Source organism: Protopterus annectens, chromosome 9.part0 (genome assembly GCF_019279795.1).
Source record: "Protopterus annectens isolate FY-2018-M chromosome 9.part0, PAN1.0, whole genome shotgun sequence".
NCBI lineage: Eukaryota > Metazoa > Chordata > Ceratodontiformes > Protopteridae > Protopterus > Protopterus annectens.
The window spans coordinates 70,259,247-70,275,363 of NC_056743.1; the positions used below are offsets into that span (position 1 = coordinate 70,259,247).

Genomic DNA, 16,117 nt, shown 5'->3' on the forward strand with positions numbered 1-16,117 from the left:
TAAGATTTTTTTTGTGGAGGTTAATAACTGATAAACTGCCAATCAAAGGACAGATGAAATACAAAAAAGAAACAAAGATTGTATAATATATATCTCACATTGAGGAAACCACAAGTAATACATTCATAGACGGCAAAATAATTAAATTACATTGGAAAACAGATATTGGAATATATATAGTTTTTACCACTTGTATCCAATAAAAAAATCATTGATTTGCATGGTTGTTGTGAAGGTAGAGTGACATAAAACATTAGATATTTGCAATAAGCTGGTAGGGAGTGTAGTATGGATTCTTTGGATTGCTTGATATGAAAAACTGCTTTATAATAAGATTTGGGACTGAACTTTGATATTAGGAAAATTGAGGAAATTATTATATCAAAAGGGGTGGGGATTTTTTTGTGTGCAAATACTTTTAATATAACAAGTATTTACAAATTTAAAATTTGTATAATAAAGTCTGGTAAATTATTTAGGATGAAAGTGCTTAACATTTTCTGTTTCTTGTTTTTTGGTGGACTAAACACATTTTTTATACTCATGTTCATGCAGATACTAGCGATGCTATTTTTTCTTACACCTCCATGTAAGACTCTGGTTATCTTTACCATTTGGTTGACTATGCTGGTTGATCTTCTGATTTTGCTGGCTGTCTTTATTGACGTTTTTCCTCTCAGGAATTTAATTCTATTTTCATGAAAGTGTGTGTGTGTGTGTGTGTGTGTGTGTGTGTGTGTGTGTGTGTGTGTGTGTGTGTGTGTGTGTGTGTGTGTGTGTGTGTAGGGGGTGGTATAGCTCTCAACCTTCCATCTCCAAAATGAGTAACACTAGCATTCATAATGAGGAACAAATGGGGGAAATGTGGAACACATACTTATGGCTTACTAATAACTTGAACTAGGAAGGTCATAGGATGGTTAAAATATGCTGGTTTTACTTATAAAAAAAGATATTTTAATGAATTAATGATTCACTGATATTTTTACCATACATAGTTAAAATTTCCAAACACTGAATGTGTGACAGACCCTTTCAATGTAGAACTTTGAGGAACTTGAACCTTTTAAGACCCAAAATGAGGTACGCTCCTCGTAATGAGGTATGGGGGGGTTTCATGCCATACTGTATTACTGTTGAATGTACTGCAGCATAACAGGCTATTCATTTTATCTGTTTTTATGACTGGCAAACTAATGTCATGAATTATGAAGCTTATTGTATGGGAGTTTCTGCTTACCCTTCCAGTAGTCTTTTTTGTGCATTTCTATTTTCATTTGTTTTGCTTTCATAAACACGTCACTTTACATGAACAAACAATACTTTGCATTTAAATTTAAAATTTTACATAGTTAAACTTCAATGTAGTAATGTATCTGCTGCATTTAGTCCTGGATCACTTATGTACCAGCGACATACAGTTCAGCATGGTTTATTTCACATACTTTTTATCACATTTGTAACCACAATAAACATTACTGTTCTTTGAACAAGAAATTCAAAGGGTTTATTCTGTGAAACATTTCTGTCTTTGTAGAGATCAGTAATGCCAACACCAGCTTAAAATGTACCTTTGCAGATTACTTGCAGTATGTTATTAAAAAGACTCGTACAGAGACATTAACTAAGAATCATTCAAAACTCTTCATAAATGCTTGGACAGGTACCATTCTCAAATCATGTTAATATTGCAAAAACTGTCACAATGCCTTTTTAACAGTGTATCATGTGCTTTTATTTTTCATGTGCATTACACTGCATGAAATAACACAGTTGATCACACAATAGTGCTGTTTATTTTCCCAGATTTTGTACAGAGACTGTAAGAGTTCTATTACACATATAGTTGTGTTTTATTTTAAACAAATGCTGACTCATTTAAAATATTTTTGCTGAAAGCCTAATCTGAGCTAAAATGTCTGGCGTGGCTTACTGAACATTGCAGTTATTTTCTCCTTGTTCATTAGCATTCTTGTTATTGGTGGCAGCATGCATGAAAATGTCTGTATTTAGTAATTCAGAGTGAGCTCATTTAAGCATTTGCTATTACCTTGAGGTACTTTGCCTCTGATTAAACATTTCTGACATACTGCGCAGTCAAGGTTGCATTTGTGATCATGTTTAGAACTAATATATATAGTCTAACTTCCAGAATTTATCTTTGTTGTGGAAATAAACACAAATAGATATTCTTGTCATATTAAGTGTTTTAAACAGACCCTGCACACAACCATTATGCATAATCTCACATGAAGACAGAGCTCTGATTTTGCAGAATGGCCCTGATTTATTTCATAGTTGTGGTTTGTTCATCATAAAGCTTTTGGTTTTCTGAAAAATCACAGAGGAGTACTTTCAGTAAATAATGGTAGATATTTGAGATTCAGACTACAGATCCTTCAGAAAATGCATGTTAATGCAAATATGCTATTCTAGCAATTTTTGAAAAGCATATGAGCAGTATTTAAATTCTGTCCCTAATGTTAGGCCTTTATCTAAGGATAAAGCCCATATGCATGGTGGTGCTTTGTCTGACTACAGATATTCTTAAACTTTCACATAGCTTACTCAGAGGCTCAGCTGAGTTGAATACACCTCAATGGAACTTACATGGAGAGCATATAGTGTATAGCAGAAACTTTTCTCAAGTCACAAATGTCTACCACCGAGCGTAAGCAAACAGTTTAAAAATATTTACCTTCGGATGTGATTGAGCTTCTTCAATGTCTACACTTTTATTAAGATGACACCACAGACACAAACAGCTGATAGCTGACTTGACTTATAGATTATTTCTTCAGAAACTCTTCTGAACACAGTCCTGTTACTTTGGAACATCCAGAACTTTCCTAAGAATGTCTAAGCTACTCCTTCACTAGGTACAAGTTGTGTTGTGGTAATGGTATTGTTTTGAAATAGCAAATGAAAAAATTCATGTTTAAATTATTACCCTGTAGAAGTTAAATTGTTCAACCTGACACCAGCCATAACCCCTGTAGATATTTTTCAGGGTTTTAACTGGGTCTCATGGATACTGAAGCAGCCTTAGGCTGTGAACCCACAGTTGCATACCTCATTCTGAAGGCAGAATCATCTACAGCACTTAGACTACTCATGCATTTATGTACAATTTACTTAAAATTTCACCAAGAAATTACTCTGAGCTGCTTGTGCTATCTTACAACACTGACACTGCCTAGAAACATGAACAACAGTGGCATATTTACCATCCATTCATCCTCATTATCTTCAGTTTGTTGGACTCAGTACATGTCCAGTCTTGCTGCTCTCTGACTACTCAGATTAGACTGTCCGATACCTTGTTTATGGCAGAGATGCTTCACAGACTATCTAATCCTCATTTACTTTAAGGTTTTATGTGCATTAAAACAGGAAGAGCTAGCCAGTATGTGAGTACTTCAAGCTTGCAGGTTTGCCTTCCAGTTTAATATATTTGTTGAGAATTGGACTGATTATCAGAAGCTCTACCTGACAGGGGACCCTGTGATCTCTAGTTCTAACCACCCATTATCTGCATTGTGTATGGAATGAACTGGCCTGACAAGCACATAAGTACATGCTGCACTCTGTTTTATGCTGTCCAACATGTTCCTACAATGCGGTTTCATGCGATTACATGATTACACAGTTTTTCTTGTAAATTAGATGGCATTAAAACCAAATTGTATATGAAGAAACATCTCTAGAATGCAAGCTTGTTATCTTATTTTTACATACCAATACCTACCCTACTGATACGAGACAACAGGGTCTTTAAGATAATTTAAACCTTTTTACGTGATTAAGATGAGAGCAGAAACAGAATGGAGGACTCCTGGGAATTTGCTTTCTGTGATGACAGTGAGCTTTTGTATAATAATAAACCTGCAAATGCTTGACTACCAATATCAAAGCTTACATAAACCACTTAAAATAATCATAGGGGGATCAAAACTTGTCACATACAAGTGGGAAGCATGCTTAGGCTTAAAAAGCCCCCCTGGGGTTGTTAGCCTAGTAATTACCTATGAACTTACATCTCCCACACCACGTAAAATGTCTGTCTCGTTTATTCTTTTAATAAAGAATACCTTTATCTAATCATTGCTAATGAATATCTGAGTTTTGAACATTTCAACCAGGATTGGTTGGACCTCCTTGCCAATGACTGATTATAGTATGTTTGACATAAGTGCTTCCCAGATTATTGGAAATCTCACTGAACTTATTAATATGTCTCCGACTGTAGTCTTTTGGAAAAGATGGCAGACTTTAACTGTCTGTCTTGTGTGACCGTTCTCAAGTTTATTATAGGTGGCTGTTAAAGATGACAGTGTCCAAGAGCTTTGCTGTTAGTTACATGTAAACAAATGTTGATACTCACATGCCCACACTCCTTAAACAATTTACACATGAGTATGGTAGTAGATATCCTTTAGTCCATGAGGATAATCATATAGTTTGGTATTAGGAGGAAGACTCATGTAAGTTGTTTAAGTCATACATAAGTTATTATGATGAAACATTTTCATTGTCTGGAGCTCATACTTTTACTTCAAATTATTTCTTTTTTCATCACATATGAACTATATGGTTTGCTATAAAATGATCAAACTGCATTTGACTGAAAGTCACAATGCTGCATACATTTGACTGAAAGCACTTGACTAAAAATGCACATGCTGAAAGTCATTTCCCTGAATCACGAATGATAAAAAAAAAAATTGACATAAAATACACCAAAAATATTTTTTGCAGGGTGTCAAACCTCCCTGCAATCCCCAACTAGGGGCTTCACCCCTACCCCTTAATTAAATATGCTAACTTGATGGATGCGCAACCACAGAGAAAAGAAAACAATACCGTGTACAGCAAATTCACTTTCATAGCAAATCATAACCTCACGAATGACACCATCACATACTGCATACACACTTTTACACATTACTGTTATGTCTAATTCAATGAAATGAGTTTCAGTGAAATGGGTTCATAGTCACGTGTGTTTTCAGTCACATTGTTTCAACCATTTGCATTCAGTTAAATGCAGTTCAGTCATGTTAAATAAACCAATCTATATACATCTAATGAGTGAAAACCTATTTTAAGAAAGGTCTGTTAGTATGCATTTAATGTAATCTGCTCCAGTTTAGTTATTTCTTAGCTAAAATCATCTCATCTGGGTGATAACAGTGTCTTGGTGTTTATGAGAAGACTACTTTTGTATGCATAAACTTAAGAACAATGAGATTATAAATGTAGAAATCATACCTATGTTGGAGAGATTCTTCACAAACCCCCACTTATGCTCCCCACCTACCAAATGCAAAGCAATACCTTTAAAAAATGAAAAGTGAATTTAAATGGAAAGGATCACAGAAAGTCAAATCATTCAGATCCGAACACTCTTAATTTTGTATAATGGAATACAGCTATGGAAACAACTTTAATCCGTAATGGAATACAGCTATGGAAACAACATTAATCCATAATGGAATACAGCTATGGAAACAACTTTAATCCATAATAGAATACAGCTATGGAAACAACATTAATCCATAATGGAATACAGCTATGGAAACAACTTTAATCCATAATGGAATACAGCTATGGAAACAACATTAATCCATTTTCAATGTTCCATTTAATCCCTTGCTTAGTCTTGTTTTTTTTTTAACTTGTGTCATCACAGCTGCATTGTGGTCTTTGTTGGTCCTTATTGCAATGTATAGTTTTAAGTCAGTCCGGTGTACTCTCTTTCACTCTGTTTGATGACTATTGTCTCTCTACAACTGCACACTTCCCTTTGCTGATTCATCAGCCACTTAACTCTATTCCAGATACATCCCCAACTGAACATGCAACCCTGCTTGCTGAGGAAAAATCCCTACATTGGGCCTACACATTCATCGAGGTTGTTCTTCTTAATGCTTTCCTTTATGTGAGGCAGGTCAGAATTGAAACCTAGATCAGCGGCTTCAGGATGACAACAATTTTTCAGGGACACCTTATATGTTATCCCTGATTGTTTTACAATTGTACATGATAGACGTTTAGATATAAAGCACATATTTAAGGAATCTCCTTCTAAGCAATGTAAGGTCTGATTCAGAGTGCAAAAATGATTTATGTATTAATTCAGTGACAGTAATGTTGATATATTTATATGACATACAAAGACATCATCTCATGCTGCTAAAATACAAGTGATAATACAGAAAGAGAGGTACAGGGGATGCAACTGTTAGAATCTGATCATTCAGGGTTCATACACGGTGCTTGGCTCTTTACATGGCTGAAACAATCCTGATCAGTCTGAATTGTTGCTTAATATTCTCATATGTTATAGATTTTCATATCTAGTCAACATTATATTTTATTGATATTTTACCATAAACCAATGCTTTCTCAGTAACTACAAGCACATAAGAGGATTATTTAATTAAATAAAAGAATGACATTTAAACATATATTACACTTTGAAATTCTAAGTGCTAAGCAGTCAAAACAATACTGGAAAAATTGTGTTTGATAGCATATTCATAGTACACTCTCAAGGACTAATTTGAAAAACATTGGGGTTAAAAATTTCCCTGTGATGTGTTCCAGAAAGTTATTTCTCCTGGAGTAGGAAATGCGTCTTTACGTGGAAAAAACGAGCAACATCTTTCTAATCAGAAACATTTATGAAGAATTGAATATTTACATGTGGTTTACTGGTGTGAAACCAACAGACCCTGTTAAATGACATATATTGCAGCTGTGCTGCTTTGCACTTTTAATTTGCATTGCCCACCCTTCTCAGTGACATTAGCAATCATTTAAGTTGGTGCCACATGGCAATCTGCTTCCTTGGATTGTTCAGCATCTCCTGCCAGTGGCTCAGTCCCATGCTATCCGACTGTTGGCCCAGGGTACAGCGGCCAAGGAGCTGGTTCCGACCTGTTGTGTCCTGGTTTAGCATCTCTAATTCCACAATGGACTTGCTGAGGAGCTCAAGAGGAACCTCAAACATGATCATCTCATTCCAGACTGGGTTGATCTTATATTTCACTCGCTTTGTTTGCTTCTTTTTCAGCTTCACGGACTGGTGTTTTAATGTAAGTTTAACAGATAGATCTATTTAAAAGGAAAAGAAAAAGGAAAAATATAATTTATTAAGATGTCTGCTGTATTTAAATTGCAGTAGGCAAGTCAATATTGTTTATAAGGGAACGGCCATTTTAGAACTAACATGAAGTCCATTAATTCATTTTAAATGAACCTTTATTAAGAACTGTAATGGAACAGAAAGGAAAAAGGGAATGGAAAACAAAAGAAAAGGGTATAGAGCTGTATATTTTTTTGTATATTTACATAAAGAGTGGACGCATAGAAGATAACACTCATAAATGTTTTCAACAATCACAACATATAACATAATACAAGTTCATTCATTTTATATATATATATATATATATATATATATATATATACATATATATATATATATATATACATATATATATACACACACACACACACACACATATATATATATATATATATATATATATATATATATATATATATATATATAAGCAATCTATGAAAAATGCATACACACTGACTAAATTTATTTCAGTTATAATATTTATTCATGTACCAGTCCTGGTTTTGTCCTCTGTACTAATATCTAGGGCATCTGACATACCCCACATCTTGATAGCATTTGTGTCTATTTTGTAAAATCATATTTGTAAAATGCTGATAATTTTGAAAATGAGGATGAATAAAGACTTTTCAGTTTCTAGTAAGTAGCTCCCTAGCTGCTATCTGCAAAATCTACAAAATGCATCTATGTGTTCTAATGGTGCTTGAAAGAATATAGATATTAAGTAGATCAAAATGTTTTCATATATGAAAATTGTGAGTAGCATATATCTGTAGCCTGTTGACATATCTAATAACTAGAGTTTGTAGTTAGCATATATTTTATGTGTTTTATTTTAAGTATTAATTTCCATAAACATATTCTTCAAAGAAGAAATGATATGGCATTGTGGGAGATGTTAATTTATAATTGATTTTGATGGTTATTATATATCTAAAAATCTTACTTAGCCAGAAATGCTATAATTCGGGTGCTAGTTTTTCTGATGCCTTGAATGATCATAAAATTAAGATAATTAAGACCTGGCGCAAAATTATATCTATTTTACTAACTGGGATATACCAGATATATAAGTATTCAGAGTGGCCTGTAACTTAGCAGTCAAATATTGCCTATTGCATTGCATTTGTAACTAGCAGCTTTGAGAGCTTAAAGTTTTGAAACATTGAGAAAAGACAATGGGTTCAATTCCTAAAACCTCTCTCTAATTGTGTGACCATACTCTGAGAGCAAGACGTTTGGAATCTGGCCCCTGGTGTAAACCCATTTATAGCTAGCCATTATACTGAAGTAATTCACTTACACTGAGAGCAAGGCTTTTGGAATTAGGGCAGATTTATGCTGATAGCAACTCTTTTCAATTGTTGTCCAAAACGTTGGTGTGATCCAAATAGTTACCCCAAAAGCCAAGGCTCTGACTCTTCTGTTGCAAAAGACAAGGTGCACTGCTTATAACGGGACGTTTATTCTCTCAACAGTTAGAAAATGGATTTGTTCTGATATTAGAGCATAAAAGACGAGAACTATAATTTCATAATATAGAAAAACATCTGTTTTTGTATTAAAGAGATAAGAATTTTAGGATTTTTTTATGTTGTTTATAGTTAATTTGTACATGCATGTCATCTGAGATGTTCTCACAATAGTTCTTTTGTTATGGTGGAATCTGTTGGCTGATTAAGTGTTTTGAAATTTTTCTAAAATACCTTCAGTTCCAGTACCAGGACATTTAGTACTTTTACAGTAGATTCTTTTCAGATAGTATTTGTGGAACACTTAGCTAAAGCCCTTGTAGACCTAGTTGTAACTGAATATGCAATTTTAATTTTCTTGTGTTATGACAGTTCCATGGCAAATTATTGTTTGAGTTCTAATATAAAGGAATAAAATTAATTCTTTAGAAATTGCATGGCCCTCGTGAATTTTATATGGTTAATATGGTGAAGTTTCTTGATAATAGTTTGCTGTAGGTGCAGTCCATATTTTAATCCTCCCAAAAAAGAAATATTCAGAACTGTAAATCAGAGTAAAATCAGACTGAATATGAAATGGTAAGAGTCCAGTATCTGAGATTTAATCCTAAAGTTATAATCTTCAAGAGTAAAAGACACCATTATTTAGGAATATTTATAAGATTTAATTATAAGGACATTGAAAAAGCATGATGAACTGAGAGACTACCTGTTTATATTAGGTCCATGTCTATTTATTGAAAAGATGTAAAACGAAAGTTATGGGTACAAAACAACTTGCTGAATAGTGGTATACTAAACAGCATAATAATTAATGCAAAATCATAAAATGTGAAAATGCTGAAACTGTACAATGTTGAACTCAGAACATCTACTAATACCATGCATGTCCTATACATATATGTATGTGTGTGTGTGTGTGTGTGTGTGTGTGTGTGTGTGTGTGTGTGTGTATATATATATATATATATATATATATATATATATATATATATATATGTATATATAGATTCTTAGGTGTGGACTAGGCTAATGGCCCTGGAGCCTTTACAAGCCTAGCCCATAGTACTACCCTTGCATCATGCCACCCGATCTTAGTTCCTAGTGCCTCTGTCGAGTAGAGCCACTGGAGTGATCCCCGGGGTAAATTTTCTGTTTCCCATCCACTCATCAAGATTTCTCTTGAAGAGAGCCAGTGAGGTGCTCTACTTGACATGTATGGGAAGTCTATTCCATAGCATGGGCGGTCTCTGGGTTATGAACCTGCCCTCCAGCACGTTTTGTTGATTGTGGTAATGAAGTTGAGGTCTCTGGAGCATGTGATGTGGAGGAATTAGGATTTCTTTAGATGTAGCATTTCTAACAAAGCTGGGTCAGACATGGCTTTGTAAGTTAAGCAGAGATCGCCTCAAAGTAGGCGATATGAGACAGAGAATAGTTGGAGTTTTTTGAGTCTGTCCATATAGGACAAGTGTTTAAGGCCTAGGATCCTCTTTGTGAGGTACTTTTGTGGCCTCTCCACTTGTTGCATGTGTCTAGTGAGGTACATGCCAAATGGGGCATTGTACTCAATGACTGGCCTAATGAGGGAAGAGTAGAGGGAGACAATGACCTCTTTCTTCCTGGATGCAAAACCCTTAGTAATGAGATCTGCCACATAGAAGGACTTTCTGACCACAGTGGCAATGTGATGGTCAAAAGAGAGGTTACACTCAACCTGTGTTCCCAGATCTCTTATAACGCCTTCTGTGTCCAGTGGACTACCATTGATGTGGTAATTCAAGGGAACTGAGTTTTTCCCAAGGGGGATGATGACACATTTTTTTTGGCATTGAGCTTAAGACCATGGTTCTGACACCAGTCATTGGTCTCATTGAGGTCTTTCTGTAGGATGTCAACATCACTTGTGGAGTTAATAATAGCTCTCAACTTGCAATCGTCTATCAACTTTGTCAGCCAGAGTCCCTTCGTGTTGGCCTGGACTTCAGAAAAGTAGATACCAAAAAGGAGAGGACCCAGGAGCGTACCCTGTGGGACTCCACTCATGACTGGTCAACAGTCTGACTTGGAGTCAGCTACTTTCACATTGTGGGTTCTATCTGTGAGCCAGTTTGCAACCCACCTAGTGATATAGGAGTTGATGCCTAGCTTTGTGAGTTTTTCTATGATTCCTGAGTGGGGAATAGTATCAAAGGCCTTGGCCAGATCAAGGTAGGCTGTATGAACCACCTTGCCTTCATCCACAGCTCTGGTGACTGGCTCAAGAAGTCGATCAAGTTGAGCTGGCATGATCTACCCTTCACAAAACCAAACTGTGTGGGATCCAGAGTTTGGAGATTCCCTATATCCTTGTTTATTAGGTCCATGATGATGCATTCCATAGCTTTGCATATCAGACTCATCAGGCTAATGGGGCAATAGTCTGTAGTCGCTCCTCCCTTGTGGAGAGGGATGACTGTAGCAGTGCACCATTCGGTAGGGACAAAGCCTGAAGTGAGGTTGTGATTGAACAGGGCACACAGGTGAGGTTCCAGTTCACTCTGTAGTTCATGTAGAACACAGCCAGGGATATTGTCAGGTCCCATAGAAGCTGTATTCTTGGCCTAGGACAGTGCTGTTTTACCCTGTGCAGCAGTAATACTGGGTGCATGGCAGTCTACTAGTATTGTGACTGGTCCTTTGGGGGGGACAGAGGGGTAAAGTTGGCACTGAATCTGTCGGCCAGTATATTGTCAATATCTGTTGGCTCGGTATAGGAGGTGCCATTATGCAGTAGCTCAGAGCAAATCTGGGTATTGCCGTGGAGATTCTTTACTTAATCATAGAAGGCCTTGTGGTTGTCTTTAATATCTGCTGCAATTCTGTTTTCATAGCTAGCTTTAGATGATTTGATGCGGGATCTCAACCTTTTGTTGAGGCTGATATAAGAGAGTTTTTCCAGTTTTGGGACTTCACCTTATTCTGCATCAGTTTCCTCCTTCTGTTGTAGAGTTTGTTTGGCAGAGGACTACCAGATCGGCTTACTTTTTTTTTGAGAAGAGTGTCTTGGTTCTACTGGGTATGGCAAGATCCATGCATTTGTGTATGTGTTCGTACAGTGCATTGGTGTATGATTCGGCGGTCATGCAACTATTCTCCATTTGCATGGGTGCCGTGAAGTTTTTCATGGTGGTTACCTTTGTGGGGGGGGGGTGGGGTGGGAGGGATGTGGATTTCCAAGGTGATTATTTTTATATATATATATATATATATATATATATATATATATATATATATATATATATATATATATATATATATATGTGTGTGTGTGTGTGTGTGTGTGTGTGTGTGTGTGTGTGTGTGTGTGTGTGTGTGTGTGTGTGTGTGTTTGTGTGTGTGTACATTGTGCCTGTATACACTAATCAACAAACAATATCACTCAACTGTTAGTGAACCTTGGAAACAAGTGTTAACATGGGTCCTGAACTAAGAGCAAGTCCAGCTCTTTAAACACATCAGGGATTAGGTATTTTGATTTCAACATTTTAACATTTCAGAGTTTTGAAATTTCAACATTCTGCTTTCAGTAGTATGACTTTCAGCATATTGCTTTTCAGTGCATTGAGATTCTAACAGGCAAAGTTACCTGTAATTACTAAAATTAATTTAATGATCCGTAGCGTGTACATCAAATTGCTTTGCATAGTCATACAGAGTACCATTGTGTTTATCACATTCTAAAACCTAACTTAAATAAAGGTATTACTTCCAGAGCTTGTAACAGTTAATTATTTATAGGTATATTCCAAAAAAGTTCATTATATGCTCAGCTGGCTATATTTTTGTTATACAACAAGTAAAAGATATTCAAATTGTATAACAGTAGGCTTGAGAGAGAGAGAGAGGCAAAGAGAGAGAGAGCAGCTGGTAGTCAGAACAAACATAAAGAGATAAAAGTGTGAACATGAAGAAATAATTTTGGAAGAAGACATAATGTTAATAAAGACATAAAGAGAGTTGGACATTTGCATATATATAAGATTTTTCCACATTACAAGTACATATAGGATAGTAATGACACAGTAAAACAGTACAGTAAACCTTTTATTATTATCTGGAAACCATGCGTGAACTCTTACATTTACTTGTTTGAAGACATACTTGCCGCTAGTGATAGTTAAGTTCTAGCTTCTCATAGTTCAGGTTCATACAAAAACATTGATAAAACTACACCATGTAAAACATGTAGTTTATTAAACATATAATCACAACTATTTTCTAATTAACATGTTTTCAGTGACTTGACTTTCATTATTGTGGATGGCATATACTATTAAAAATGTGGGGGGTTGGTATAATGACTAAGGTGTTTACCTCACAGACACAAGGTACAAGGTTTGATTCTTACATTTGAAAGAGAAATAGGCTAGTCATAAATTGGCCCACAAGGCAGCTAACCTAGTACTTAACTATGAATCTATGAATGACAGACAAGGCAGTAGGACAGATGAACATCACATACTGAAGAGTGCCAGGATAAGCAAAGATATTTCTAAATACTTCCCTGTTGAAGAGTATAGCCAGAAATACTCACTCTACTTAAACTGAGCATATTTATTTGCAAGCATTGTTCCTTAAAAGATGGCCAGTGTAGCTAGAATACATCTAAATTAATGTCTGCATTGCATATTTCTTTTGATCTTATTAGAGATAGGCCTATTCATTTAGCACAGGATGTTCTGTGGTTCTAGAAGGCAAGAGCTATAAATAATATAAATATAGCGTACTCTGGTACATTTCACTAAATCAGTCCTTAAACAGTTATAAGCAGCTGTATTAACAGAGATAATGAAACATTTGCTTTGTTGCAAGAAATCATGGAGTGATAGAAAATAAAACTCAGCTTGCTTTCTCTAGTGTTCACATTCAGACTTCGCAGTAAAACAAAATTTACAGATCTCAATGTTTGCTAAGCTTTACCCTTCTAAGTCAAATCTTTGCAAGTGAATAGTTGTACTTGCATATGTCAGGGATACCTTCATCTCTGACAGGTACGTAACCTTTCTGAGAGTCCTTTTCTAAATCCTCTCCAAGTCTAGAGGCCAGGAATCTGACCAAAGCAGGGGTAATGTTTTTAGCATAGCTCCCAATGGCAACTTCTTGCCTTTTCCTGTTTAATGGCAACTCTAACTGTGTTACAGTTGTGTTTTTTTTTTTTTTTTGCTCAGTCCCTGGTTTAGCAGTCAAGATGAGTAAAGAAAGTCAGAGATTGCACATGACCACCCCCTACAAAATCACCAGGTCCAGCTCTAATGGATGGGTTATATGCCTGAACCAGTCTGTCTAGATTTACACTTCTGTGGTCAGGACAATAATGGACCTTGAAATTAATGAATTAAAGCATTAAAGCCTATCATTATAATTACAGATTACAGTCTGTTTTGTTTGTAGAGCTACTGCAGCAGAAGTATAGTTGGTTATTAATGCAAACGCTCAGTCTTATAAATAGTATTTTAGTGCAACAAAGACCCATGGGCGGTCATGGTGGTGCAACGGTTTGCATTGCCACCTCAAAGAAAGAGGTTCTCCATTTCAATCCTCTGCTTCTGTGCGGAGTCTTCATGTCCTCCCTGTGGTCTCGTGGGGTTTCCTCCTGATGCTTCAGTTTCCTCCCACGTCCCAAAGACATGCTGTAGGTAGATTGGACACTCTAAATTGGCCCTAGGCGTGAGTGTGTGCATATGTGTGCCTTCAGTGGAAGGTTGGGCACCAGGCTAGCAACTCAACACCGTAAAACTCCATGGCCAATCATGAGCAGACCAGTCATCCACTGTGGCGACCCCTAACCAGGAAAAGCCAAAAGAAGAAGAAGTGCAACAGAGACCCATCTAATTGCAAGACACACTTTTTTTATCAACAAGCAATATTTTACAACATTGCTGAACTTTCTGCTAAATCATCCCCATTAATCTGAGGTAAGACTGCATCTATGCTTGCCTCAGAAACATCCATGTGTACTCATAACTATCTAGAAAAATCTGGGGATACTAATATGGGTTCCAAAGTTTGCATATAATTCAGTTATTTAGAGTTGTTCTGCTTCAACAATTCCTCTTACTTTCAAAGGAGGCTACACCACAGTCAGGTCAATCTGAGGGTAAGCAACAGTCTGTATTAGCAAAGTTAAGAATTAATTTATGATACTCACTAGCCAGGTCTAAGGAAGCCTTAAGCTGTTTCTTAGTGGTTGGCACTGGCTAGTTTGGTATAGCGTCATCTTTTTTATCCTGTGATTTCAGTATCCCTTGACCTATTACATAGCCCACATAGCAGGGTTTTTCCATACCTTACCTGCTTTTAGTTGGGTTTGCAGTAAATCCTGCTCGAGGCATTGCATTTAAAATGGCATGAGTTTTAGGGAGATGGCTTTCCCAGTTTTCAGAAAATATCAACACATCTTCCACTCTTTCATATCTATTATGGGGTATATGAATTTTGTCCATCAGCCTCTAAAATGTTGTGGGTATTCTATGGAAAGCAAAAAGGAAGCTATATAGGAAAAAGGTCCACCTGGTATGACAACTACCATTTTTACTTAGCTTCTGGGGCTTGTGGAATTTGTTAATAGCCTTTGTTAAGGTTCATAATGTACAGAAATCTAGCCTTAGCTAACAATAGCTATCAACCTTTCAATATGCTATTCAACTTTTTGAAGTTGTTACAAAACCTTATAGACCCTTGGAACTAAGAAACAAGTACTATGTGGGTATTCCATTCAATTTAGGTACTTCTATGACCAAAAGTTTATGCATTTTCGTAATTCCCTCCAAACTGCTTTGGGTTGAAGCTTTATCTGGCATGGTTTCAAATTTTGTTTCTCATAGGCACAGTGTCTGTGTTATGTTGGATCAAACTAGTTCTGCCAGGCACCTCTAAGAATATGCTCCTATTCCTGAATACAAAATCCTTACTTTTTGTTTCTGAGATATTTATAATGTCTTCCCTGTTTGCACTTCAGGGCATGCTGTTGTAATCTTAAATTATTCTGCAAGCATAGTTAGTACCGATATTTCATTTTGTCTCCAAGGTTTCAGAACATTTATATAGTATAACTGCTCTGCTTTCCTTTTTTCCTAGTTCTCTCACCTTATAATTCTCGTCACATAGTTTCTCTACAGTTTTGAAAGGTCCTTAAGACTTACAAGGAATTTATTCTGAGCAGTTCTCAGCAATGCAATCAAAAGTATGTACATTATTTGCTTATTCAAACTCTCTTAGAAGAGCATTTTGTCATATGGTGTCATAAGTAAAAAGTGAATAATAATTAAAATATCTATTTTATGTTCATGTCAGATCATCTATCAAAGGTTTTCTTAAGGAAGACCTACAACTTGGCTAACCCCAATTTTAATATGCTGGCAAAGGAAACAGCATCATTCAACCCCGGCTTTTCACATGCATTTAAGTGCAACTCCCTGCATTCTAAAGTTTGTTCCCAGAGACCATCTCA

At 36.0% G+C, this 16,117-nt stretch overlaps 1 protein-coding gene across 1 annotated transcript in view; it reads right to left on the bottom strand.

The window, feature by feature from the left end:
• Positions 1 to 1,710: 1,710 nt before the first annotated feature.
• Positions 1,711 to 16,117, bottom strand: part of SYT13 (synaptotagmin 13) — a 729,137-nt gene continuing 714,730 nt past the window's right edge. Inside the window, exon 6 of the mRNA XM_044082567.1 lies at positions 1,711 to 7,119. Coding sequence (XP_043938502.1) covers positions 6,818 to 7,119 — 302 coding nt within the window. The 3' untranslated portion in view covers positions 1,711 to 6,817. The remainder of the gene's footprint in view (positions 7,120 to 16,117) is intronic.